The sequence below is a fragment of the Apiospora marii genome (genome assembly GCF_038362585.1).
Source record: "Apiospora marii strain CBS 49790 chromosome Unknown utg000014l_segment0_segment0, whole genome shotgun sequence".
Lineage (NCBI taxonomy): Eukaryota > Fungi > Ascomycota > Sordariomycetes > Amphisphaeriales > Apiosporaceae > Apiospora > Apiospora marii.
The window spans coordinates 2,546-29,798 of record NW_027117385.1 but is presented as its reverse complement, the minus strand read 5'-3'; the positions used below and the strand labels follow the sequence as shown (position 1 = coordinate 29,798).

General features: G+C 49.3%; 4 protein-coding genes across 4 annotated transcripts; 3 read left to right on the top strand and 1 right to left on the bottom strand.

Annotated features, from left to right (window-relative positions):
- Positions 1 to 12,025: 12,025 nt before the first annotated feature.
- Positions 12,026 to 13,330, bottom strand: PG985_016195 (uncharacterized protein; the record flags this gene model as incomplete). The annotated part of the gene is made up of 1 exon (XM_066835961.1): positions 12,026 to 13,330. One exon carries the CDS (start codon positions 13,328 to 13,330, stop codon positions 12,026 to 12,028), a length of 1,305 nt encoding a protein of 434 aa, XP_066675977.1.
- A 2,341-nt stretch (positions 13,331 to 15,671) lies between these two features.
- Positions 15,672 to 16,453, top strand: PG985_016194 (uncharacterized protein; the record flags this gene model as incomplete). The annotated part of the gene is made up of 3 exons (XM_066835960.1): positions 15,672 to 15,883; positions 15,948 to 16,259; positions 16,306 to 16,453. Coding segments are annotated over 3 exons (672 nt in total), but the record flags the coding sequence as incomplete, so codon positions are not given.
- Positions 16,454 to 20,610: 4,157 nt separating this feature from the next.
- On the top strand, positions 20,611 to 20,907 carry PG985_016193 (uncharacterized protein; the record flags this gene model as incomplete). Its single annotated transcript, XM_066835959.1, has 1 exon — positions 20,611 to 20,907. The coding sequence occupies one exon, from the start codon at positions 20,611 to 20,613 to the stop codon at positions 20,905 to 20,907; it is 297 nt and encodes a 98-aa protein (XP_066675975.1).
- A 4,304-nt stretch (positions 20,908 to 25,211) lies between these two features.
- Positions 25,212 to 26,799, top strand: PG985_016192 (uncharacterized protein; the record flags this gene model as incomplete). The annotated part of the gene is made up of 3 exons (XM_066835958.1): positions 25,212 to 25,214; positions 25,746 to 26,078; positions 26,455 to 26,799. The coding sequence occupies 3 exons, from the start codon at positions 25,212 to 25,214 to the stop codon at positions 26,797 to 26,799; spliced, it is 681 nt and encodes a 226-aa protein (XP_066675974.1).
- Positions 26,800 to 27,253: the final 454 nt, after the last annotated feature.

The following is a 27,253-nucleotide window of genomic DNA, read 5'->3' as shown; positions in this document are numbered from 1 at the left end:
TCAAATTCAAATTCACAGAGCAGATCATGTTTTCAGACACGGAGTACAACATGACATTTGGAGAGGACGTTCTCAACACGCAGGAGATGTTGGCGGGACCCACTTCGTCAGAACTGGTGGTCCCGGCTCCTGAGTGCAGCAATTGCAAGATGTAAGTCTACTGTTCCGATGGGTATGCCTCCTTACTCAACGCCTCTAGCCTCTTCCGACACATCATGCAGAAACTCGAGCATCTAGAGGCCGAGTTGGGGAAAAGCAACCACCTTGAGCAGCGGTTCGACCGTATCGATCAGGAGCTATCTCGGAACAATAGATTGGAACGGATCGAGCGGGATCTGGTGAGAGTCGGGGACTCGACAGTTGCTCTAGCGAATGATCTACGGAGTTTTTCCGTGGACGTACATTCACGGCTGAAAGATGGCACCCACCAAGCACGTTAACAGGATTGGCGCCCCTAGCGTACCTCGTAAATGTAAGATAGCAAACAATTGGATCGTTCCCTAGTGGATGGTTCGTCTAGCGCAATGCATACTTGCAGTAATTGTTCATCACGTGGTGTGGTGTGGGTTACATCGTTCTTCGCGGCGACGCCACAAAACAGCCCTCCAAGTAAACATGTGCATAGACCGCTAGCTAATACACTCCGCAGGGTTTGTCAAGGGTGTGTGCATAGTGCTTGGGGGTTCTTCAAAACTGGTTTCCAACAACGAGATCCTAGTCTACGGAACCCGGTATGTGACCCGCTTGGGTCAGTCATATAACGGGGGTCCTTTTGCTCGTAGAGGTGGAGCATTCTGCCAACATGACGTCCAGACACGAAAAGGCTCTTCCCCTTACCCCAGGCAAGCCGGCAGCTGAGCAAGCAGCCGATGCGACGGACTCGGATAAAACTTACAGTCCCGATACATACATTTCTTTACTCGAAGAGGAAAATGAGCAGCTTAGGCTCCGGAACCAGGAGCTTGTTCGTCAGCTGAGATCCCTGCAGTATAGGCTCGCCGATGAAACAGAGACCAGGAAGGACGTCAGTGAGAAGGCCGGGCAGTACAAAGCCGGCCTGGAAAAACGCGATGCGCTGGTGGGTGACATCGCAAACGCTATCATACGCGAATTCGAACGGTATAAAGATGTCATTTCGGCTAGACCAGAAGAGCAGATTCGTGTATATTACAGAAGTAGTTTTGACCACGACTCGCCCGTGTGAGCATGGGGTAACGAGTTTATAGTGAGGAATTGAAGAGAACACATAAGCGCGCGCTTCTCCATACCAACCCTTGCCCTATAAGTATCATGGTCAAGACCAAATGATTGACAAGTCTGCGCATCCAAGCTATTGTACACCCTTTTTCAAGCACAAGGTCACAGTGATATTGTTATCATGTCCATTATTTGCCAGGTCATCCGCGATGAAGACGTACCCGTCCATGGCATGACTGTGGTTCTTCATTGCGCCGACGCTGCGGTCCGTCCTTTCGAGGCATCGACAGACATAGAGGGGAACGTCTTTCAGTGGCACCCAGCGGGAAGCACGCCGGTGAATGGTACTGGTGTCGTGGAACCCATCAACGACACACGATGGCGTATGATCTTCGCCACGCACCCGTACATGGGGGCCGAGACTACATTCCGAGAAATACCTGTCGAGTTCTACGTCTCGTCCAGGGAGCATTACCGCATCATCCTCCTGCTCTCAGACGATAGTTACGGCGTTATTCAAGAGAGGAAGCCTATTGAAGCTCCCGAGGCTTTTGTTGATGGACTGCTCTCACTCTCTCCACGACATGGCGAGGATGCATTGGACGCACACGCCACTAAGCAAGATGATGACTCTGAGCCTTGGAAGAAGGAGCCGTCACCCTACAGTCTCTACGAGGAAGTCTGCACTCAAGGCAGTCATCGAGCCCAACGCCGACATAAGGCCGTCGCTACAGAAGCACCACGGCGATCACAGAGAATCAAGATCATGGCGGAGAAGGAGGGACAAGCTTGAAATACTAGATGTACACAATTTGTAATATAATATGGTCTAATTTAATCCCACCCTAATTATTGTAACTTGGTTCAATGAACGTCCTTCGAGTGCTCCGGGTTTCTCTGCTTAACGGAGAGATTGATCGTGTCGTATAGTCGGGTACATGATCTGGGTAAGTCAGCGAAGGTCTCGACGGCGAAGTTACTGCAGAGACAGCCGAAGAAGATATATGCGTATTGAAACTAGTTCTCGAAGCCTGGCTTATAGATGCGTCACTGATCGACGAGTCTTGATTGCGATTTTGTTTTGCAGACATTCCAGCGGCCATAATCAGCGAGTTTCCCTCGATGTTCACCTGCGAGTTGGACCTCGTCTCATCGCCTAGAGGCCATCTCTGGAGGAGAGGACCCAAATAGGACCTAGGGCTGCTCGTTCGTACAAGCGGCCCTTCCCTCAGCTGGGGACTGAAGTATGAACGCGTATCTTCCTCAATTTCGGAGTCCTGCGGCCCATGGTAACCAGTGCCTCTCGTTCGTACGTTTGTCCCCCCCTCTGGTTGCGGGCGGAAGTACGAACGTGTGTCCTCTGTTTCAGTGCCTATCGACCCATCGCTTCCTGAAAGAGAAATGGACTCCATTGGTGGCCCTAAATCGCAGCGAACGCTGCCAGTAGCTCGGTGATTCTGACCAGCACGGAGTACTGGTCGCCTAACCGTCAAGCCGGTCGGTGACCTAGCTGAACCGGTGTAGTTGGGGAGTTCGCCTAAAAACGCGCAGAGGATATCTCGCTGTACGAAAAGAGTAGTAAGATGGTCCGTGTTGCTGGAATCTAGGAGCTGCGGAATGAATAAGTGGTTAACCATATGTTTTGAAGATTCCATGAAGGGACGACCACATCGCCTGCTCATATGTTCCTCATTCTGATCCGAGCTCTCGATCTCTTGGTCTTCTGTCTGACTCTGCAGGGAGAAAAGCCTAAAGATCTCAGAATCAATCTTTTTCGACGCAAAGCCCAGCATACGAGATCTTCGTAGCAGCTTCAGGAGATAATAGTCTTTCGACCCTGCAAGACTGGTACTGCTTCCTTTCTCCCGGCGAGACGGATGGTCAGAGAGCCAGGGGGAGTATCGCATCGCGGAGATAAAGATCTCCTGGTAAGCCCAGCTAAAATCTGGATTTAACTGAATCTCGCGAAAGTCTTCCTCCCTTGTACTCGATATAGCACTTGTTAGGACGATGCCATATTTGGTGCATCGCCTCGTAAAGCGACTGTCCCTTTTTGAGCCTTGTTAGTATCGTCGATTTAAGTATTTCTGAGCCAATGCTGAAGTATTTCATGTTTTCGTGAAATGTTTTGATGCTAGGAATTATTACATCAAGGTCAAGAATAGCGGACTCGATCCTCCTACGCCGGTCTATATCATGAATCAGAGGATATAGAACGCGTGAACGCATTAATTTCGTGATAAGTTCCCGGTCTTTTCGGCTTGCAGAAGGAGCGAGCAGTTGGACGTTTTCAACTGTTTGTGTGTCCGTGGCCAACCCGATGTCTTCTTCTTCCAGCGTTATCTTCTCCCAAACTTTGAAGGTCCGTTTCAGGTATCGTTCCATCGCCTCCCTACCCCGCGAAGCTAGATGCTTCTCTATATTTCCAAGCTCCAACCCACCTCTGAGGCCCGGGAAGCGCTTGGTCAAACGATCTAGTTGTACGACAAGCTCCGGGATGTCTAGCAGGCGTTTCAAAGCCTTCTGCTTGTGTAGCGACAGCCTGCCGGTCCACTCGTTCTCCGATCCCGTATCGCCTTGAATCTGGTATTGGCGTATCTTCCAATATGTATATCCATCCGGACGACATGTCTCGAAGTGGTATCGTTCAGCATGCGGCCGGAGAAGGAGAAGGGGATCGGTGCCCTCGGGAATACAATATAACCTCGCCGTCCACCAAGTCTCTGGTCCAGACGTTCTCATAGCCGCCTCGAGACGCTGCCTTCCATGAATGCATTCAATCTTTCGAGACGATCGGATCTGTCGGAAAGGCGGGCGAGTCCGCGCTAGGTCTTCCAACGGAATAGCAGAAAAAGCCAGGACTTCGTCTAGTTCACTCGGCCACAACTTGACATCGATATGATTGATATCTATCTCTGGTTCACAGTGGCGTTGGAAAACCGACTGTAGTTTGTTAATCGCATTTTCGTCCTTATCACGGCATAGATCGACCGAGAGATTTGCGATCTGGATCTGGCCTATGCCTATCAGAAATTCATTCATTTTGGCATGGGTGACACGCCTCTATTCGTAGCTCGACAAGAGCTACTTATGAGAGCTCCTCTTACGCAAGGATTCGGGATCCGGAATCCAGAAATCGAGCGACGGGTAGCTAGATCGCGAAACATGACATTGAATCTGTTATAAATAGCCAGATGGTCAGATCTACGGTTGACACGTTCAAAACAACTAACAAGAACGGTTAAAAATGAAAGGCCCTCTAAAGATCGGTCTTATCCTCATGAGCGTTGTGATGGTGGTGAACTACGTGTGAGAAACAGTAACGAAACAAAATTGGGCTGCTGCTAATATAAGTAGTTCGAAGAAGCATCCGAAACGTACTTCACGACCACATGAACGACGCAGGAGACACATGAAGTAGAGGTAATTGTGCTAATGGACTAAGTCTAAGGACTATTTTGATTCCTCTTGGGGGAGGGTCATTGATGTCGGGGTCTTTGGGCTTGGTGGATATGTAGCCTGCACTAATATGAGCAGGTATCTTTGAAAACAACGTTTAAATACACTTACCAAGTGTCTGGAGCCTTCGGCTTGCATCTTTGATAGTTCAGCTAACTGAGCCTGCGAATGCTTGTACATCTGGAACCAATAACTGGCTGCCACACGATACTTGTCCGAGTCAGCTCCTAGAGCAGTCTCGACTGAATGAGAAGGGGGAGGAAACGGTGGCAGGGTGCTGTTTCTATGCCATGGCGGAACTCCAAAAGAAGATCTAGTGGGAGAAAGCCCGCTGGTGCAAAGGGGGAAAGTCTCGTCACGTGGAGCAGCGTGCTGTGACATTGTGTCTATTGGGATTTCCAGTGAGTGCAGCAGTGTATAGCAACTGGAACGAGGCAATGTTGACAAGACATGAGGGCCCTTTAAGTACTTGTGGAAGAGTGGGTCTTGAGATACTCTTCATGTCAAACGTGGAATCAGGCTGGTGTTAGCGAGTCGATGCTCTTGACCAGGTCTTCCTGTCGTTTCTTGTACAGTACTTCTTGGCTGAACTCGCCGATAGAAGCGAGCTGGGAAGTTCTAAGTACCATTGCCTACCGGGCTGATAGAGATCATGATAGTAGTGCTGTAATTATCTAGTATTATACCGCATGTAAAGCACGCGACCAACAGCTCTGTTTCTGCTATATAGAAACAGAAAACGAGAAAGTGAGACCCCAGTAGTTGATATATACAGCTTTCTTCCCTTCATGTAAGGATACGATAGTGGATATTGTATTCTTTTATCATAAAGGGACTATGATTATGGATTCGTACATCCTATATGCAATCTTCTTTGCGTCCCTAGCAATTTCCCTGATTACTTACACGAAGTACCACAAGCATCTCTATGCATTGGCTTTGAGATACGGATACTACTTGAAACTGCCATGGATATCTCTTACGGTAACTGAGGTGCTTGCTATTACCACCTTGATGCTGGAAAACGCCATTCTAACTTTATTCCTACCCCGATTGACTGACGAGAGTCAGGCAGTTGTATCGATCAAGCTTTCCTTGGTCCATTTGCTCCCGGTATTCTTGGGAGCAGGTACTCCCTTCTTCCACTATGTACTTCCTGACACTCTTCACATGATTCATACCTGGCTAGGAATCAGTGCGGTCGCACAGGCACTTTTCCACGGCATTTCGTTTGCGTCGGTGGCAAAAAGAGAGCAAATCATATCGGGCAGCCTCGCAGTATTCTGCTTCTTTGCAAGCTTAGTCACTGGGATGAATTTATGGCCCAGTATGCGATATATTTCCAAAAAGTCACATGGGTTTCTGGCCGTGGCTGCCATGGGGTTTATGCTATGGCACACATGGGAGGTTTCGAGATCTTTTTCCTCAACGGCCTGGATCGCAGTCTTTCTTTGTGGTTTCTCCTTGTTCTTGTCGCAAGCCATAAAGATACGCCCCTTTCGTCGTTCAGCTTCCATTACCAGTGTGGAGGTGCGGGAACATATGGTTTACATGACCGTGGCCATAGGGAAAAAAGAAGAGGCCGGACCTAGCTATATTTTCCTGGAGTCTCGAGATCTGCCATTACGACAGTGTTATAGGTCTGATCCAATATATATCTCATGGTGGGAGAAGAATCGGCTGGAAACGAACGAATTCGGACTACTTCTGCCGAAATGGATGTTTCACTCGGAGAAACTCACTTTCCAGGCCCAGAGGACAAGACGAGAGCCGATACGGGCATTCATCCGAGGACCGTACCGGGACACCCATAACTTAAGCCGCTATGAAACTGTGCTTCTCACGGCGCAAGGGATCGGCATTGCTGGCGTGTTGCCCTTGATACTGTCCCTGCTAGAGAGGAAGCACAGTGATACGAGAAACAAGCGTACTGGATCCCTTACCATGTTAAACAACGATAAACTCCGGAAGCTGGATTTATACTGGCGATTAGACTCTGAGCATCAATACGATTCGGCGGTGGGCTTGCTCGATCGTCTAAGCGGGGCCCAAAGCGAATCTTCTCGCTTGCAGGTATGGATAGCTTATAATACCCACCGCAATATCAACATTCCATCAAGAACCGGCTGGTCCAGACTCGAAGAACAGTTATACCTGGAGGAGACATCATTCGCTATCAAGCGACAGTCTCAGTCTACCCCAGGGAAGAGCATCGTGATTGGTATGTGATCGCAGACCTTCTTATAGTTGCTACTGATGAAATACAGCCTGCGGTGATCCTAAGTTCTGTGATACGATGAGGCAGATCACGCGTTCCCATATATCGACCTACAACATCATCCATTTCCGTGAGGTTATAGGTACGACGTAACGGAAATGAGCTGGTGAGCTGGATTCGTGCAGTGTTGGATAGCCGTAAGACCTGGCTTGCATTCGAGGCAGTGTTGGAGGTACCAATAGGTGCCGTACGCCATACTAATGACCATATTAATACATATGTTACAGTAGTAAAATATCGCGAATATGGAGGAAAGAATTTTGTTGCATGCCAATAGGGTCAATTCTACGACCTGTAACAATGAGAGGTTAGAATGTGAAGCATGTGTGGGCAAACTATCTTGCATCAGGGAGCTGCGATGGAATTGGTAGCGAACTAAGTCACTGAGTAAAGCGGGGTAGATTAGCTTTGGTGGGGCGCTCGTCCGCCAGAGAGACGCTAACTAAACCAATCTTTCCCTACCCCATTGGTAGGGCTGGTAGTGCTTTGTCAGTCTTCCTCAACATCAGGCGTGGTCGTCGCTCGCTGCGTCTTGTGCGTGATTGCTCGGTATTGCTTCACGATTTGCCTGATATACCGACCTCCCAAGCTATGTGGCAGACGGACATGTACGATGTCGTGATTAACCTTTACCAGTCCCACCAAGTAAGTCTATCACAGAGAATACCAGAGAGCTTCTTTTATAGCTATAACCTGGTACGGTGTGCAATTAGGGTTTTTTTTTTTTTTTTTTTTTTTTTTTTTTTTTTTTTTTTTTTTTTTGGAGAAATAAGCAGTTGGTTCTTTGTCGTACGAAAGATCGAAAACGGCGTTTTCGATCTTTCCCACCCCATTGTGCCCTTTGCGGCTTTCACCTCGGGCAATGCTTCGTTGGCCTATATCTAAATAAATAGATTGCATGAGCGCCTGCATCATGTGGCTTCTTCATTCGGTCGCCATGATTGATTACTGACGAAGTGGGTGGTAATGATTATTTTTAGGGTGTTTGCTCACTGATGACGATACGGGCTAGCCCCAATTGAACGTCCCATTTGTACCCACCCCATCCATGAATGCGATTGAGCTCTTTCTCATTTCCTGTTTGTAGCGTTCATACCAACATTCTTTCCTGCTTTCCGTCCTTGCTAGCAGCTCCTCTCTCCAGCCGCCCTATTCTGCTAGCAGTTCCTTTCTGTCAGCAGTTCCTTTCTGCCAGCAATTCCTTTCTGCCAGCCGCCCTATTCTGCTAGCCGTTCCTTTCTGCCAGCAGTTCCTTTCTCTGCTAGCAATCCTTTCTGTTAGCAGTTCCTTTCTGTCAGCCGCTCCGTTCTGCCAGCCGTTCCGTTCTGCCAGCCGTTCCTTTCTGCCAGCCGTTCCTTTCTGCCAGCCGTTCCTTTCTGCTAGCCGCTCTGTTCTGCCAGCCGCTCTGTTCTGCCAGCCGCCCTATTCTGCCAGCCGTTCCTTTCTGCTAGTAGTTCCTTTCTGTCAGTAGTTCCTTTCTGCCAGCCGTTCCTTTCTGCCAGCCGCTCCGTTCTGCCAGCCGCTCTGTTCTGCTAGCCGCTCTGTTCTGCCAGCCGTTCCGTTCTGCCAGCCGTTCCTTTCTGCCAGCCGTTCCTTTCTGCCAGCAGTTCCTTTCTGCCAGCAGTTCCTTTCTGCCAGCAGTTCCTTTCTGCCAGCAGTTCCTTTCTGCCAGCAGTTCTTTTCTGCTATCAGTCTTTTTCTGCCCGCCCTGTTCTGCTAGCCGTTCTTTTCTGTCAGCAGTTCCTTTCTGTGCACGCAATGCAGTATCCCAGAGCCTTATTCGTGCTGCCTTGTTACCACAGACCAACCGTGCCTAGAGGTTAGAACCTATCTGTGCCAGCTTCGGTGCGTCGAGGATGGCATAGATTATCCTATAGAGCCCGCATTAGGCGTCTTTCTTCAATGCACAGCCCTTCTTAGTCCGAAGAGGTGGGTTACATCAGATGGCATTGATCTTGATATCCTACTTACCACATATAGAGTACAAGACGAGATGAGGGGCACGAGAGGGAATGGGTGAAGCGAGGCAGTCTCCGCTGCTGTGACTGGCAATCCCAGAACTGCAATGCTTGGCCGCAATCCCGCCAGCTAAAGCAGTCGGTTTCTGGCAGAGTCGCTGTTTCCAGACGCCGTTTGCGGACGCCGTTAAACCCCATCGGCAAGGCTACGACTTCTCTGTCACCCACTTCCTCCTGAAACGGAAGTGTCCCCATTATGCTCAAGATCTACTTGTCTCAATATATGGCTTTATGTGTCCTGAGAAACTACTATAGCGACACGATGGTTTGTCTTGCGGCTTTGTTCTTGGGCCAATCTTGTAGCTACCCCAGTGAGAGCTATTTCTATGCTCCTAGGTAGAATGAATAACGCCGTTATCGATGTCTCAACGAATCGTGCTCTTTGCTTCTTTTTCTTTGGGCATGTTTGGTTGTCCGACGAATGAGTAAACCAGGCCAAGATGGGCTGAAGGGTGCCAGTGCTTTTGATTCGCTCTAAGGACGCATCATGTGGTTCGTATGTGCGCGTTGATTCACTCGTCGTGATTGGTTTGGTTGGGACAACTTTTTTGTTTGCTCACCGGGGGGCGAAACTATGTACTGTACTAAGTGCTAGATTCACTCACCTCAGGTCGCAGCGGCCGCATCACTTTCCTAGCTATTTACCGTTCTGCCTGCAACCAATTTTGCTTGCAACCAGTGTCCATGCCCCGCCCTTACCGTTCCTTCGGTTCACTTCTGCTAGCCGTTTTCTTTCGCAGACCATTTCTATTGACGGACATCTTGAGCGACCCTTGCTGGGCTCAATCCTCATATGATCACCGATTCAAGAAACCAGCGCGGTGATCGGCAAGCGAGCGCTTGCGTGCTTCATTAGGTACACCCCTTGCGCAAAGTGGAGACATGGATTATTTCTTTCCCACCCCTCGACTTTGAAGTCTCTTTCTCGATTGCCTCCGATATTTTGGCAGCACGAACATCCCTGAGTCCTCCCCCATCCCTTCTGCGTGCTTCTCTTCTTTGCCCACGAAACATCGATAACGGCGTTATTCATCTTCTGTCGTACTCTTCCACACATTCTTTGACCATTGCTTTCCACCAGTTGCGCTGTCGTCAAGGCCCTGAAACATACCCCAGCCCGTCTGGCTATAAACCTTGTAGCTCCTGTCGCTATGCACGCCACTCTTCCTTCTAAGCTGCATCTACTATCGTGGTTTTACTACTCTCCTATGTTCCACACTTAATCATGCACAATTGGAACCTTCGGTACTCAAGTTGTCCCGCTGGCACGCGGTGGTATGTGTGTTCCAACAACAAATTCTCCGGTTGCTGTCCTATCGACCCCTGTGATCAGGAAACTTGTCCAACGACTGCATTGACGACGACATTGAAAATTTCCTCAGCCTCGGACATTCTTTCTTCGACGACGACCTCTTCGAGCCATCGTGTTTCCCCCACGTCGGATCCTGACAGATCCATGAGTCCGGACCCAGTTAAGACTACGGGTTTGCCTGTGCTTACAGCCGTCGGCCTCGCGGTCGGAGCTTTGGTCATCGGCAAAGTACTGGGCATCCTCATGTGGGTTCTAATTAGGAAGTATCTCCGGGTTCGTCGGGTACAGAAGCCGGACCTTGCGCCTGGTGGGGCCCATACAAGAGTGCAAGGTAGGTGACTTGCTAATCCCGAAGACACTGTATCCCCACTAAAGCTTTCATGGTAGAGCCTGGCACCTCCATCCCGGAGCTAGAATCCCTTCCATATTCCCAGCCTCCGCAAAGCACGGCCTGTGAAATGCCAAACGAATTCCCCGCATCCCCACCTCAGTTACTATCCCCAGATTTCAGGACGGAGGCTTGCATCACGGACTGGACAAAGCTTTGATCCCGATTTATTTCGGGATTACGAATGCGTTCAGAACGTCGCCATTTACCCAGCCCTGAGATGTCAGCGGCGATGACTCTGAGAGCAGTTTCCCTTTGTAAATGATCAGTAGTCGAGAGCTTGGCTATGGTGTATTAGTGAGCGCCAACCATTGCAGCATATGGCATACCACTAGGTCGAGCAGGTGCTCAGACTTTTTTCTGATGGCTCTGACCGTGGCCCCACATTGCGCAGGCACTTGTATATCCCGATGCGTACAATCACTTGGGCGAACAACCACAACAATGTCGCGTGTAACTACAACTGGGACGAGGATGTAACGGCCTTGAACTTGCCATGATGGTGGAGTAGACCCCATTCTGGACGATGGCAATGTGTTGGACAATAGGCGGCCGAACATCATGATGCAACTTATACCGTTCATAGCCCATTAAATACATTTCGACGTCGTTACCAAGCTTGAAGCGCGAGAAGACAGGCTCGGTTGGGTGCCCATCCCACGTACTCAGCTCACGAGCCTTAAATTAACGTGCAGGGTAGAGGCATCAGGAGTGGCCATGCTACGGTGCCATTGGCAGAAATGGTGGGAGAAAACAATGCTACTGCTAGGTGGGGTGACATGTTCCTGGTTACCGGAAGCTACTATCAGATTACCGGAAGTCCGCTACTTACACCCAGGTGGTCGTCAGTCCCCAACGACGCGTTCTGCAACAGACTCGTGGCCATAGGTATGCCATGGTGAAAAAACCCCGTATGCGGAGCGATCATGGCTCCAATAAATATTTTCTGTGCCACGAGGTGCTGCGAATGGTGCAGCCTAAATGCGATTTGTCTCAAAAGGCGACCGCATTGAACCTGCTCGTTGCGCACCAAAATGCTGAAATTGCGCAAAGGTCAGCGGTGGGCCAGCGCGACGTGCAAATAAGGTTATTTTATCAAGACGATGGGTCAGCACAGTAGATCTTCAGGGTTTTACATAACATAGTTTCATCTTTGACTCACATCGGTAAGGAGTATTACATGTATCAATATGCTAAGTGCCTCTATGTTTTCGTCATTACGATCGTCAAGTCCACTTAGTTGCTGATTCAGACGGGGCCCATGTTACTCAAGCAAAGACGTGCATGATACGAGTGGAACTAAGGGAGCGTGTTGTATGGAATTCAAAATACACGATATGCCTGCATTGGCGACTTGGCGCATATGCCGCCCCTCATCCCGTTACCAGATTGCCCTCCAGCAATCGTGCTGCTTCTAGGCTCAACTCCTGTATCTCCCCGAACCTCTGGTATAAAAGTTCCAGGAACGCTACGAACTTCTCGCCCTTAAGCCTCTCGATCTTGCTCTGACAACGCGTAGGTATGAGAGCAAATGTCCAATTCCCAAATACACTGTCAAGCTTGCACCATACCCGGCCCGCGACAAGTTGCTGCTTGAACGTCGCGTATTTAGATTGGTATTCTTTTGTCGACTTGCTCACTGTTTCCTCGCCATGGATGTCTGGGTAAGCCAAAGCCATCATGCGTTTGAGTGATAGCGAACTCAACACGTTCGATTTTATTTCGCGACCCGGATGCTCGTGTAGTATCTGAGTTTTGATGTTGTTTCTCAGGGAAACAAGCTGTTTGAGGAAATATCTGCGCAGTACGCCCTGTTTCAATGATTCCACCTCCAATGACTTGATCGCCAGGAGCAGCTCAGGGATACTTTGAGGCCGGAATGCGGGCTGGAGTGCAGGTTCAGAAGCTGCGCCCGTATGTTGCGCAGACTGCAGAGCCCGTGCCAGGTCATCCAAGCGCTCCCGTTGAAGTGAGTCGGCTAGCTGCCGCATCGTCTCGTTGAGATCAGAATTAGCGCTTCCGTTCGTGTCAAGCTGAAGGCTCAGGCTACCAAGACCAGGTCCATGGTCAGGCTCCGAATCTCCACTAACAAACAAGTTGTCGTTTTCTGCGTTAAAGTTCTCAGTGTTCATCTCGCCTGCATCAGGTTCGTTGGATTCATCGGGCTCGCCATCTGCATCGGGCTCGCTGTGCTCGCCAGGATCGTAGCCTGCATCAGGTTCGCTGTGTCCATCAGACTCGTTGCCTGTTTCGCCTTCGCTATCTACCTCGAAATTTCCTTCATCCGCTCGCGTGAGTCCTGCGGGACGCAGCGTCGCCTTTGGCATCCACCCGCCAGTGCTGCTTTCTGGAGAGTCAGGTGGACTGTCGTCTTCCATCTCTTCGTCCTCGGATGATTCGGCGAATTGTTGCCCTTGCAGTTGCGTTATTACAGTCGAAAACAAGTTCCCAATTGGCTCTATGTTGTTGTTCCCCGTCTGTGTGTGTGACAAGAGGCAATGTTGGACGTCCATCATCATCTGAAGACTTTGCAGCATCGCAATCTCCTGCTGAGTTGGTGTGGCCGCTGCTAAAAGTTCGATGAATCGGATCAAAGATGCTTTCATTGCAACCAGCTCCTGCTCTAGAGACAGACGAGTTGCTTGAGAGCGCTGATCTGTTCTGATGCGGCTCTCCATTTTGTCAGGCCACGAAAAGATTGACGGAACCATATGCAAGTTGGCTGTTGTGGAATTCCCACGTATTTCTAGATTGGAAGCTGCCATGCCTTCCACTGCCCATTGCGACTGATTGGGTACCGTCCTGCTGGGTCGTCACAAGAATCTGGCCAAGCCACTTACTGTATCGCAGCCATGATCCCTTGATTGCTGTTGGTTTACGAGGTTGAGAGGCAAACAGACTGAGAAGGGAGGGGGTCGAAGAGCTGTACAAGTGTACACACGCACGTTCTGACGAGGGATTGAACATCTCTCCCATCTGCATATGTGCCGTGAGGCAGTCTTGGGCTTCCACCATCTCAAGGCTTTACGATATGATAAGCCCCTGCTGAGTTGGTGCTGCAGCTAATAGCCTGATAAGTCGGCTTAAAGATGCTTTTTCTACAAAACCTCTATATAACGAGGCGTTCCGCAGACTGGAGAACCGATTGACAGTTGTGCAATCTCGGCGTATTTTGAGGCCGGATGTCGCCATGCCTCCCACTGCCCATGGTAATTTGATTGGGTACCTGGGCCGTCACTGCAATCCACCTGCGGCATTCCTAACATTAATCACTTGACGATGCGTTAAACCGATTCAAGCAGAGGTTTGCTAACCAACAATGAAGACCATCTGCCTGGCCAATGTGAGGCCGTGGCAGTACTGCGTTGCAGGAGTGTAGGTAGAAACAAAAAGCGATGTTTCTCTACAAGAGCCGATTCGGACGCTCTGAGTGGAGATCGAGCATCTTGGTAAGATCTTGCTCATGCTGGATCTAGCGATGCACCCTTGCATCTTGGTTCACTCTCGGTTCGCTGCAGATGCAATAGAACCTCGCCTTCATGGTAAAATTGACGTATCTACTTTTGATACCGTCTCGACGCAACATTACCATTCATCAATGCACGTATTTACTTGCTTTTCACTTCGGACCTGTGCAATCATCCCCGATGACATCCCCGATGACACTTGGGCGGACGTTGTCGCGTCGAGCTACTAGTTCAATTGAAGGGGTTAAGCTTCACGTAGGGGTGGTAGGGCCCTATTACATGTACCAGTTCACCATCAAATGGGTAACTTTTAGCGGACCAGAGTTGGCGCTTCTGGGTGGGGTCGGCTTTCAGTGATGCACTTAGGTACTGTGCCCATCACTGGGGGTAACGCTCGACGCTACTAATGCGTGCGCCTCCTGCTGTATGATTTCCTGGCTTCAATGTCTTGATTGGGTACCGTCCTGATGGTTCTCACACCACTACTGCAAACAGGTCTTACCGTCGCCACGATTCGGGCCCGAGAATACTCGCTACATGCTCTCAATTGGTGCGCCCATAGTGTTCATGGCCGGACGAGATTGTAAGACAATCATAAACAGTACTTGATGGAAACGCACTGCTTTGACGTCTCTGGGTTGACGAACGTAGCCACACTCCCTGATGCGCTTCAATGTGTTGAAGACACACGGAAGCTCGCACTGCCGCTGCCAGAAAAAAGGTCAATTTGTGAGACTACGAGGGCGTCGCGTTGAGCTTATGATTCAACGAAGACGTCTGAGGCTTCTCGCGGAGATTGGAAGCCCGTAGATAACATCCAGGAATGTAGATCGCTGGCGAGGGAATTTATGCAGACTTGAGAATCAAGCTAGAGTGATGTATATCGACGGTGTGGCGTAAATGGTGAACTGGCCGAAGCCTCCGAGACGCTGGAGAAGGAGCGCGAGTTCAGGGCATTCGGCCTAAGATGTAGAGGCTGGTACAGGCAGCGATGAAAAGAACAGGTAGTTTGTTGGTAAATACCAGCTGACGAGTATGGTACTGACTGCTACTTGGCACTGACAGTCCTTTACCAGTAGCCCATGTCGCTATCTACTAGCGCATCTACGACCAGGGGCCACAGTAGCCCGCACACAAGCTGCATTGGCTGTCTAGCAGTTTTCGCGCGACCAAATCTAGTTACGAGTTTTCCCACCACCTGCCCGAGTCGTCGTATTTAAGCCAAATGGAGGAAGCCTCTGGTTTCCGTTTCTTCATCAGAACGATATGCACCGTACTGGATGCTCTACATCGATAGACGTGTGCCATAATGGCCTCTGTACATTTTAAGCTCCCCACCTATGCTAAAAGTCGGAGACCACGGCCGATTGTTGTCAATTGTGGTATTCGGGACGGTTATCGTCCACCAACTCCTTATCCGCAATTGCCTGAACCGCTGCAAGTTGCACATCAACCACCCCGCCAACTGAATTATACCACAATACGAGAACGGCATCATCGAGGCAACCACTGTGTTGTTACACGGTCGTATGCCTGCCATGAGTTCAGGCATACCGGTGACCCTAACTACACGGCTTATACTCGTCACGACTTCAGACGAACAGTCGAGCGTGAACGCTACGCCATCACGAGTCGAGCTACACGATACGAGACCAGGAATGTAGAGAAACATGTGATGAGAAATCCGATCATAGAGCGAGAGGTGTTTCACGCAGAGGATGAGCTGGCTTCAAGGATCCGAAAGATGAAGCTCGGAAACCGGAAGTAAGAAATAGCTCCATAGACATGTACAAATATAAGCCCGGTGCGTCTCTTTGATTTTCCAAAGTCTCGTGGTCTGCGCCGTCATCATCATGGAAATCCCTTATGAGGAAATGGTTCTTGAATCCAATGCGGTGCCTTTAATTTTTGATATAGCTGCTGCAACTTGTGCCTGGCTTTTACTCTCTGGGTTCTCCATCTTTCCTGCTACATTCACAGCTCTCCAGCAGATTAATGTCTACTCGCAATATCATGTCCTACTGAGCCACTCACTTCTTCCTTTCGTTGCTGTGTGCACGACGACAGGCGTTATTGGACTTATATGGCTCTGGTATAAGTGGAAACACGACTATATATGGCTGTTGAGCCACATTTTCATGTACGAGTAATCCCGAACTCGATTCCATGACTGACCTAAGGAGTAGGCCCTCCATGTTCAATTCTGCGAACGGGTTGATCACAGTTCTCATCAACGTTTACACGGCCCAGGGGGGCACCTGGTCCACCACAGCGAAGGCAGCTTTGGCTTTGACGAGTGTATTCACGTTTTTAACTATGCTTCTTTCAGTATCATGTAAGCTTTGGATAGAGGTTCTAAGAATAGGGCAGCGGTGATAAGCATGTTGTGGTGGGGTTTTGATCTGGGCACGATATCTTGTTCTAGTTTCCGAATTCTCAAAAGGGGCCGTACTATATAAACAAACAAAATTCAGATTGGCGGCAAAAGAGCAACACTGTTCATGTATGCCCTTTATGCCTTCTTCATTGTGGTTGAATCTCCGCCGCGGGGCTCCTGGACTTGATGGCCCCTTCCTGGAAGAGATGTCTGGCCCATTTCAACGGTTGGATCAAGGACCTGACAAAGAGGTCGACGTGATAACTATCATCAGAGGGCCTCAGACGTGCGAACTACCAGGCTACGTACACATGTTTCACTCTGACTCCTCCGTCATCCTAGACTGTAGCCTGCACCTGCAGGCCTCCATGCCAGTGATCAAAGCTGGCTGGATCCCTCCCAACATCATTCGACATCCCGTTCAACGTGCACAGTCTTTGACTGGTCCCGAAATTGCACGCCGATTCTACTCGCGAGCTCTTTTATCACTGTCTAATGCTTGCATCTTCGTGGAAGCAGAGCACGGCGGCATTGCTGAGATTTTGGCTGAATTAGCAAGTTGGGTCTATCCCGCTCCTCCAGTATTGCGCCAAAAACCGGTCATTCTCATATTGACGGAGAGGGAGAGAAGCATGAGAATGTCTCCCAAAGACTTGGAGTGGACATTTACGACTGAGGTTCTAGCAAGGTGCAACGTACTGCGAGAACACAGTTTCAAAACAGCAGAAAATGCATGGCGCGATTGCTTTTCTGGGCTAATGGTACAGGAAAAACCAACCAAAGGGCAGACAGCGGTTGACTTCTCAACAGGAGTTCATGTAAATGCCGGTTTCCATAGGGCTTTTACGCGGTCGCAAGTCGGGACTCTGCTACGGGTAACTTGTGTTCATTTTGCAGAAGCCTCCACGGATACTTTGAGTTTGGTTCGCGCATCACGAGCTACACAGCCTGTGCCCGAACTTCTTTCAACACACATCGCCGAATTAGTTAAGAGAAGCTCCCGAGATCCTGCCTCAGCTGGATCGGCATACCGCTTCATCGCATCCGTGCTTGTGTCCGACGCAATTCGGAGCAACATTTGTAGGTATTCGCTGTTAACTAAGTAGACCTGGTATAACTAAGTTTCAGATAGGGTTGCCACCTGAACCTATATTCACAGAAACCTATCGCTCGTTGATTGCGAGCATCGAGGATCAGTCGAGGGCTACTGGACTCACCGCCATGCTGCAAGATCACTTTGTTAGGCTGGCCAGCCAAATCGTTGCCAGTCAAGGCTATACTAGGAAACACATGGAGCTCATCAGGTCCATCCCTCCATCATTGCAAAGAATTGGAGACTCCAAAATCTGCTATGCATGTCTTGCTTGCATGACCTCAAATACTTTATCGTGTGGGCACGAACTTTGCGATTCATGCATGGCAAAATACGCTTCGGTTATTACCAATGCTCGGACTGTTCTTCTAGCCACATGCTTATTTTGTGGGGAGCCAAACGACGTGACCTGTCGCCTTCGACCACATAATGCGGGAGTCAGGGTTCTGGTCCTGGAAGGCGACATTCAGAACGCCCAGTCGATGTCAATATACTTGAAAAGCATCCGCAGCATACTGACAGCGCCAATGGGGAACTATTTCGATCTTGTCATCGGAAGCAACATCGGAATATTTTTCGCCGTTATGCTCTTCTGTCAAGGAGCTAGCGTTGAGGACTGTATACACCATCTCCGAGGACTGAAATGGGTCAAAATACACAGGAACGGAATTCAATTTGGCCCAGGATTAAACTTTCCATTCAAGGATATCCGTACTCAAGGTCCAAAACTGTGTTTATACTGCAGAGGACGCCCCATCACCATGGTGGAAAAGTCAACTTCGTCCAGAACGGAAGAATGGTTCCGCAAAAGCTTCCGTCCGCGTCCCTCGGATACTGGTTTCCAAGTAAATTCTCTAGTGTCACGCCTTTGGCCCGGAGCGTCAATTGATGTTTCACTTCAGTACTCCCCAGCTATCTCCTCCCGCCTTGATGAGCAAGTTGATAGCCTCATTGGGTCTCTATTTTACATCAACATTGTTGAGCCCTTCCATTTCTATAGTGAAACTCCCGTCGAGATAGGGCTGCAAATAGGGTGCCACATCGAGCCTGGGCCGTATTTGACTTCCCTTCTCATGGCGCTCAGGAGGAAGAAAACTCGAATCCACTATCGTGGAGACAATCCATTGGTAGTGGCAGATCTATGCTCCGATCAAAGTTGGAGAGAGGTCAAAGAAGGGAAAGACTTCCTAACTTTGCTAACAGTTACTACATCGTCTCCTTCGTCTATGATCATGATAATGGTCGATTCAATGAGACAGGAGGGGCAGGTAAACATAAGTAACTCGCCCTGCCGCTTAGACAACTTACAATGTTCTCGCGAGGGAGCCACGGGCACATCACAAACATCTGGGATTCGATCTGTCATTGCTACGATATCTTCACTGCAGGAGGCTTTACAGAACATGAATTAAAATGTATAATGTTCAATTCTTTGGAATATTGAAGTATGTTCGAGTTTGCGGTCTTTGGTTGCCATTCATGTTGACCGGCTCTTTCTGGAAGTTATGACTGCTGATTGGTGAGGGCGAAAGGGGTTGATCGCGTCGTCGTCTCTCAGCGACAGTGATGAAGTCATCAGGGGTCATTTTGTTAGATGCCAACACCGGGCCAGCTGGACAGCTAGGAAAGTCGCCATGGGACTGATATGAATATGGTATGCCATCTTTCTCCACATAAACATAGACTTTAGCTCCGAAAAGTTCATAGAGCTCGTGCATCTTCTTCATCCCATTTCTCTTTCTCCCTTTCCACGACTTCAATAGGGCGTATGATGCCTTCATGCTGTTAGAAAATACCTTGAGGTAGGTATTGTACAGCTTCGAGGAAGTTGGATTTGGTCCTTCTGAATATTGTTCTGGATTTCGACTTCTGAGTGTCTCGCTTTATATCAACCTACAGAACATAAGATAATTAAGCGCGCGGCAAACATCTTGAGACGTTCTTCCCAGAAATGTGGACTAAGATTCTAAATTTAGGTTTCTGGTTTCTGGAAAAGTGGGATGCCTATGAACTCATATATACCTAAGGACATGCCCAGTCAAGCTTCATTCTCAAGCACCACGCAAACATGGATTTGAGCAACCCTATCCACAGAGCGGAAGCTCATCGGCGAGGGGACTCAACCACAGAGATTAAACATGCACTTGCCTATGCGAGACTGTTCAGGAGTGGCGATTTCCTTGACGCAGCTTCCGCAATCGGCTTCAACCCCTTTGTCATTGGTCATCCCCAAGATATGCAAAAGTTCTACGATGGAAACACAAGCGATTGGATCAACCTGGTCTTTATTTCGAGTGACGGCACAGGTGAACTCCACGACATAGCGAAAGGTACCGCTGACTTAAAGTCATGTCTTCAGGAACATACCTATAATGAGCAATTGTGCGAGGCACATCTTACGGACAGCAAGATCATTTTGAACCTATGGGACTGGGAAAACGAAACAAACGTTGCGCTTTCACAACCCCTATCGGATCTTTTCGAACAACACGAAGGCTACTATTCCACATGTCTGCTTTACAGTTTGGTTGACAACAGGCACAGAGATAGTCTCGCACTCAAAGACTGTAGAATTACTGAAGCCCTCTCCAAAGCATTGGAATACGATCCATGGTGAAAGAAGACTGGTTTCTATGCCACACTCCAGTATCAGCGAAATGGAGATCTGCTGATGACTGGGAGACCCTCATCCGACTTATGCGAGAATACGTGGAAGGCTTTGTAAAGGACGACGTGTTGTTACCGTGGCGCTGGCGATTATTCGACGATCAGGGGGACCTTGGTTCTGCGCCACTTCTACTACGGCTCAATCAAGCCGGTATTTTGACGATTCAATACAAAAAGAACTATCACATTACCGAAAGGGCAGGTTGGCAAGAAGTTTCTGGCCTGAGAGAGTTCAAGCAGAACTCGTCCCTAACATTCCTCCTGCCTTCCAAGCCCAGAACGAAAGAGTTCTGTCGATTACTTTTAGAGGACGAGAGAGTAACGGCAACGGTCGTCACTTCTGACCCATTCATCATGCCCGGGAGCGCTTCTGATCCAGTCATGGCATCGTCGGAGCGTGTTGCTCCGTCCCGGGAGGAGCTGGAGAGCGTGGCATGGGAGAACAAAAGATACTTCCCACCTGTTGATGAAGCTTCTGCCAAGGAAACAATCGAAGAGCTGGAGATGGAGTCGTGCACAGCCTATACTGGGGACTTCGTATGGGTCACTGTTACCGCCACGTCCAACGACGCCGATGTTTTGGCGTTTGTGGAGGAACACCTTCAAGGTTTCGAGCGGTATTTCTGCCACAATGTAGATGATTCAGAATAGTGATATAGAAACAGTAGTCCCTTTAAGAATCTATAATAAACAGATTGGTCAATCGAAACCCCTGATATAGTCGGTGAAAGTTTGGTTATGATCTTACATGATAGTACTTACGTCCAGGTAAGCTCGGAGCCTCCAGGGCTTAGTGGCATTAGAATGAGGGAATATCAATAGTTTCCGTGAACATGGATCTGCCAAAGATTGTAGGGGCTGCCTCGTGGCAAACAATGCAGAGACGCCATCTCTTCCACTTGCAAAGCGCCTACATGGTTCCACTGACAAAGAACAAAGGGGCCTACCATGGCTGGATTAATCAGAAACCGCTCCGCTGTGATGGACCTGGTGATTAGCTAAGGATCATTGCAACGAATTAATTTTGCGCGATCTGTTAGAAAAAGTTCGAGGGCTGTTTCACAATTGCATTCTAACATGCTACCATAATTCTTCTATTCACGTCTTCATAGGTCGTGTTTAGCGAGAGCCATGACCATGCATGGGAAAATTAACAATACAAGCTACCCAATGTGCCGCGAACTCATCCTGCAGGTGTTTACGACGGGAAGGTAAATCAATTCTCGCCGTTGGCAGACGACCAAGACGATGTATGTTTAGTTGGGGTTTGGTCGAGAGCAATACGTTGCTGGATAATCTTTCCTATCTAATCATTCCCACGAACACCCTGTTAGCAGCCCTAAGCGATCAGCCACTCAGGTAATGGAATCGGAAGACGGATTCCCCGCTGGCTAGGATCAATATTAATCCGATGACGTATATACAAAGGAGTATGCTTCCTTCTACTGTATCTAAGACACCGGGCTAATATTAGATTCCCTCATATTGTTCCACCAATGTACTAGTCCAAAGAGCAAATACATAATACCTTTTCGAATTGCTTGATGCGTATTGTTCTAGAAAGGCGCTTCCAGTTTCTTATTTCTAAACTTGATTGGACATTGTTAACCCAGCAGCCCGTCGGGCACGAGGAATCTTTTCGGGGGGTAAACCAGAGCCATTCGTAGCAAGATTCTAATCGCGATCGAAATGTTAGATGAGGACTCCTCTCTAAGATCATATACTACTGCGGCAGAAACCCCTTTTGAGTCGGAACCACTTGGACATGCCGAAACGGAGGCTAGGCATACCGATTCTTTTCCGGCTACTTCCTATGTGGACCTCGAAAACGAGGTTGATATATTCGCTATAAATAACGGCGGGGTACCCATGGCACCCAACCTGCGAACATCCTTAGTGTACACGGCCGGCAGTTTTACGAGAATTTCCGGTGTCCGCAAACTGATACAATCGAGACGGCCCGTATAGAAGGCTCACCACCCTGGAAGAGCTTTATACTTCTTACTCTTCCACCCTTCAGTCGAGGCCGGCCTCGCCGCGGTTATACGTGCAAGAAAGAACAGCTGGGAATCCGGTCATCCCGATTCACCGATCTACGCATGTTGACTGCACAACAACTAAGGGGCTATATCCGTGACCATGACGTACCTGGGATCCACCTGGATATGCCCATATGTCGATCTTGATCCATTACTCAATAATGGCCGTACCGGTTATCCACAAAGGAACACTTATACTTGGATGAAGCTTGATGGCCCCGAACCTCCGTTTATTAGTTGTGGAGTGTGGAATAGCGTCCTTGGCAATCAAGGGCAAGGCCGTATTGATGCGCATTACGGGATTACTGGCCAACACCTTCCCATCGAGCCGTATCCACCCTCGGCCACAACGAGCTTCCAGGTCGATGGTGCACGGCTCAGGAACCAGACGCATCTAGCTTCCGGCGTGGTACTTGCCCCCCTCAACCCAACCGGCGCCACGACAGGACAGAGTGCTAGTGACTCCGCGGACTGAGACCCAAGAGGAACAGCAGTGGCCTTTGCAAGCCCCACAAAGTCAGCCTCAGCCAACAATCGAAAGGCCTCAAAGCCCAAGACCAGCAAGTCCTTTCAGGCCAGCACCATTGACCCAGTCACCACCAGCTGCAACCAGCATACCTAGATCAGATAATCCTACGGAGTCACGAAATAGACCTCCAGGCACTGCTGATCCGCTGGAAGACGTAAGACCCCATTGGAAACTCTATGGAAGACGCCCAGACTGACGCTATATTTAGTTTCTGGCCATATATAATGAACCCGATGGCCGGGATATCACAGGAAGATGTCGCGTCTGTGTAGAAACGAGTTCTTCAAGGGGCGAATCGATAAACCAACAGTCTATGGCTACTATGGTTATCCAATGCGGCTGTGTATATTGCGATTACTGCACGCGGTTAGCAGCCAACTATGGAACTAACTATATAATCTGCGGAAATAATGGCAGCCATAGGGAACAATCCGTGTCGACATTCTTCACTACACGCTTTAATGAACGATATAGCAAGGTTTGGATACCTGTACGCACTTTTAAACAACTTGGACTTCCATGGACTGAGGATCGTACGCTGAAAACTCAATGGACGCGAAGGGCGCGAAGCCCAGTACTTCGAGTTGATGCCGAGGAAGACTGCCCGATTTGCTATGACACCTTAGGGGACCTCTTTCAAAACTGCTCCATTACGTGTGTCGGTGCGTCTGTCCACATATTTCACACCACATGCCTGGCGCGTCACTTTCGCAATGCTGCGCGTCGCTTCCTGCCTATGTCCTGCCCGCTGTGTCGGGCAGCCGTACGGAGAGTTTTTTACAACTGGCCAGTGGTTTAGCCAGTCTCAATGGTATACAGAAAGCGAGCGTTTTGGGGACGACCGAGAGTTCTATGCGACATGGTTACAGTTCAATAAATATCATCCTGTTAACTATCCGAGAATTACGCAAAGCCGACGGCAGGAAAGGGGATGTTGAAATCGCATATCAGCAAATGAGCGAAGAGCAAGCCCAGGAAGAACTCAGGAGACGAAACGACGAAATTGACGAGCAACGGTCTGTGGGCGAGACGCTATAGCTCGGAACAATACGATGCGATACTGGAAAACGGAGAGAAACACATGGAAGTCCAAGGCTCAGCGTTCATTTTTCAATATCAAGGTTTTATGTATTAGGGTATAATCAAATATTTGCACAAGTGCGTATGCGTCCTTACGGAAGTAGTGGTCTGCGGCTCCAGCGACAGATCGTTGTGGTGTCCAGGCGGGGTCTTGATCATGGCCTGTCATCAGTCTTCAAAGCTCCTGTTTTTTCCAGCGCGCTAGGCGAGTGCGCAGCTAGCAATCAGTGTAGTCCAGTCTTAGCGTTGCCCATTCAGGTGTCAGATTATTCGGCTGGGGCACTATTGGGCTCATGCACCGTGCGTAAATGATGTGGCACAAATACTGTCCAGTAGCCAGCTCATTCCTGTAGTGTTCCTAATATGGACCACACTGCTAGACCACAGAACGCTAATGCTTGAGCTTACTACTGATTCGACGCCAAAACCTATCTTGACAGCATACTCCACGTTGAACAAACAACACGGTACCGCTAGCAATAAGGGCATGGGTGCATACGGTAGATGACCTGACAAATACCTCGTCGATCAAACATAAATACACCAAGATTTGCGTTAAGCCAATAACCGTTGAATGGTGGTATCTTCAGGACAACGATCAATATCGCGTTGTAATGCATGCAGTATGTGTAGAAGAAAGGGATATCAATAATGGTAGGTGGGTTTTTTGTTATTCGGGTACTTATTCTCCGCTGTAGTGGCTCGCCCCTGAGTAAAATTCTGTGTTTGGAGACTCCTGCTACATTAGCGTTTGGGCGTTGGTAAGCCACGAAGTGCGTACACCAAATTAAAAAGATTCGTTCATACTACTTATAATAGCTTACCCTATCCTTTCGGCCAGAGTTGAATGTATATGAGTTTATTACCCTGACTGAAATAGATTCGTACAATTCGGTTCAGCGTCCGCTTTCGCTTTCCAGATTGGGATGCAGTGGGTCGCTGCAAGTAATGTGGCATGGGCACATGCCTGCCAGAGTCCTGACAAGTCATTCCGGCGATCCATGTACCGTTACGATCATGCAAGTCCGAGATGCCCAGAAGGCTGAAACAGTAATTGTGAATGGATTGTCGTTTGTATGCTGACTGTAAAGCGTCACAATTACGCCATCCTTTAAGCACATGCATGATCCCCGATACTCGTGAGAAGCTCAACATAAAGTGAGCGGCCGGGATCATAATCTGTAAAGCACAGTCCTGTGCTGTTATCCCGCATGCCTCAACCAATTGGCCTTGTTAAGGTGATTTACTCTATTATAGGCATTTTCCAGTAGATCCCGCGATACGTGTAGGTCGGGATCGTTACCGCCATGGTATGTCCGAGGAGGTCAACGGCTTCTGTACTCCGCCGGTCGTCGAGGTATGCGCTTGCGGTGGCCGTGGACGTGCGGTACAATGATAGCCCTGTCAGGAAGGCTTGTAAAGTTTACATCAAGACGACATGGGACGAGCCATTGCTCGGTTTCTGTGCTGCTTTGAATAAGTACCTGCCCAGCCAGAGGCGGGGACTTTTGAAGAACTCGACTGATTGCAAGAACCAGGAAGGAGATGCTATTTACAGGAACTCGTTCCGCAGCAACAGACTCTAGGAATCGGGTTTCGAATATGTTTCTAGAATCTGTTCCTCCAGTGTATATAGCTTGCCCAGCTAGTTCACGTCGCTAATCAAATCTTCCTATTCTTAATTATTAACAAAGTTATTACCATGAATCGAGCAGACCGTTGAGCGCTAGAGGAGTCGCAAGGGTTAGTAGGGAGACGCGCGCTAGGGAGGACCCGATCTACCCGCAATAGAGTAGGAAACAACCCAGATCCTGGAGTTGAAACAACAGAAGGTGCGGTAGGGACGACCAGATCTACCCACAACAGAGCAGGCACCAACCCAGAACTTAGATGAGACGCCCGAAGGCGAGATCCCAATTGCGATCGAGGTCTCGGATGAGGATGTTTCCATGAGGTCACATACCACTACAGAAGCCGAATCCGTACCCGATGCGCAAGCCACGGCGGAATCGCCCTTTGAGTCTGAGCCTGTGCCACTTGGACATGCCGAAACAGCTAAACATACCAATCCTATTCCGGATACTTCCTCTCTTGACGCCGATGACGAAGCTGATGTATTCGCCACGGATGATGGCCCGAGTACTCATGGGACCCAGCCTACGAATATTCGCACAGTACGGGGCAGGCAATTTTACGAGCACTTCCGCTGCCCGCAAACTGGTGGATGCGAAACTGCTCGAATCCAAGGCTCGCCGCCTGGAAGGGTTATGTACTTTCTACCTTGCCACCTTTTAGTCGCGGCCAGCCTCGCCGTGGTTATGCGTGCAAGAAAGAACAGCTGGGAATCCGGTTGTTGAAGTTCGAAAGCCTCCGTATGTTAACTTCGCAAGGGCTAGCCCAATATATCCAAGCGAATGGTATACCTGGCATCTTCTGGATATGTCCATATACAAATCTCGATCCATTGCTCGACGACGATCATGTCAATAATCCACAGAGGAACACCTATACTTGGATGAAGCTTGACGGGCCTGACCCACCCTTTGTCAGTCGTGGCGTATGAATAGCGTCGTCAGAGACGAAGGGCAGGACCGTATTGATACACACTACCAAATAACTGGCCAAGACCCCCCACTGGAGCCTCTTCCTTCCTCGGCCAGAGCTAGCCTTCAAGCTGATGGTGCACGGCTCAGGAGCCAGACGCCTGCAGACCTAAGGCCTGAGGAAAGCGGCAGTGGTGCGGCACCCAGGCGTCCTAGCCAGCTACAAGCATCACGGCGAGAGCCACGTTCCGGCACAGGCCGCGCGAAGCCAGCCCTCCCGTCGGTCGAAAGTCCTCGAGGCTACAGTCTCGCACAGGCGACGAGATTCAAGGCCAAACATCAGTTCACCTGAGGTCTGGAGTGCCCTTGTTCGCTCAAGACCGCGCAGGTGTGACCAGTGTTGAGAGACGAGGCACCGGGCCGAGAACTCTAGCTGCAGGAGACGATGGACAACCACGAACTTCCCGGCCAGCTGCTACTTATGCCCCACAGCCCCAACCGGAAACGAGTCTATCGCGGCATAGTACCCAAAGGGACAACGATTTAGAGATGTAAATCAACTCCGAGTATGAGTATACAAATTGCTGACTGACACCAGGTATAGTTTCTAGCCATATACACCACGGTCCATGGGCAAAATATCGCAGGCCGATGCCAAAACTGTGTCACCACCAATTCCCTAAGGAGGGAGTCCATACATGAACAGCCTTCGGCATCTATGGTTATACAGTGCGGTTGTGGATACTGCGACGGATGCATGCGGCATGCAACGAATCGTAGGGAGGATAGCCTTATGGTTTGCCAAA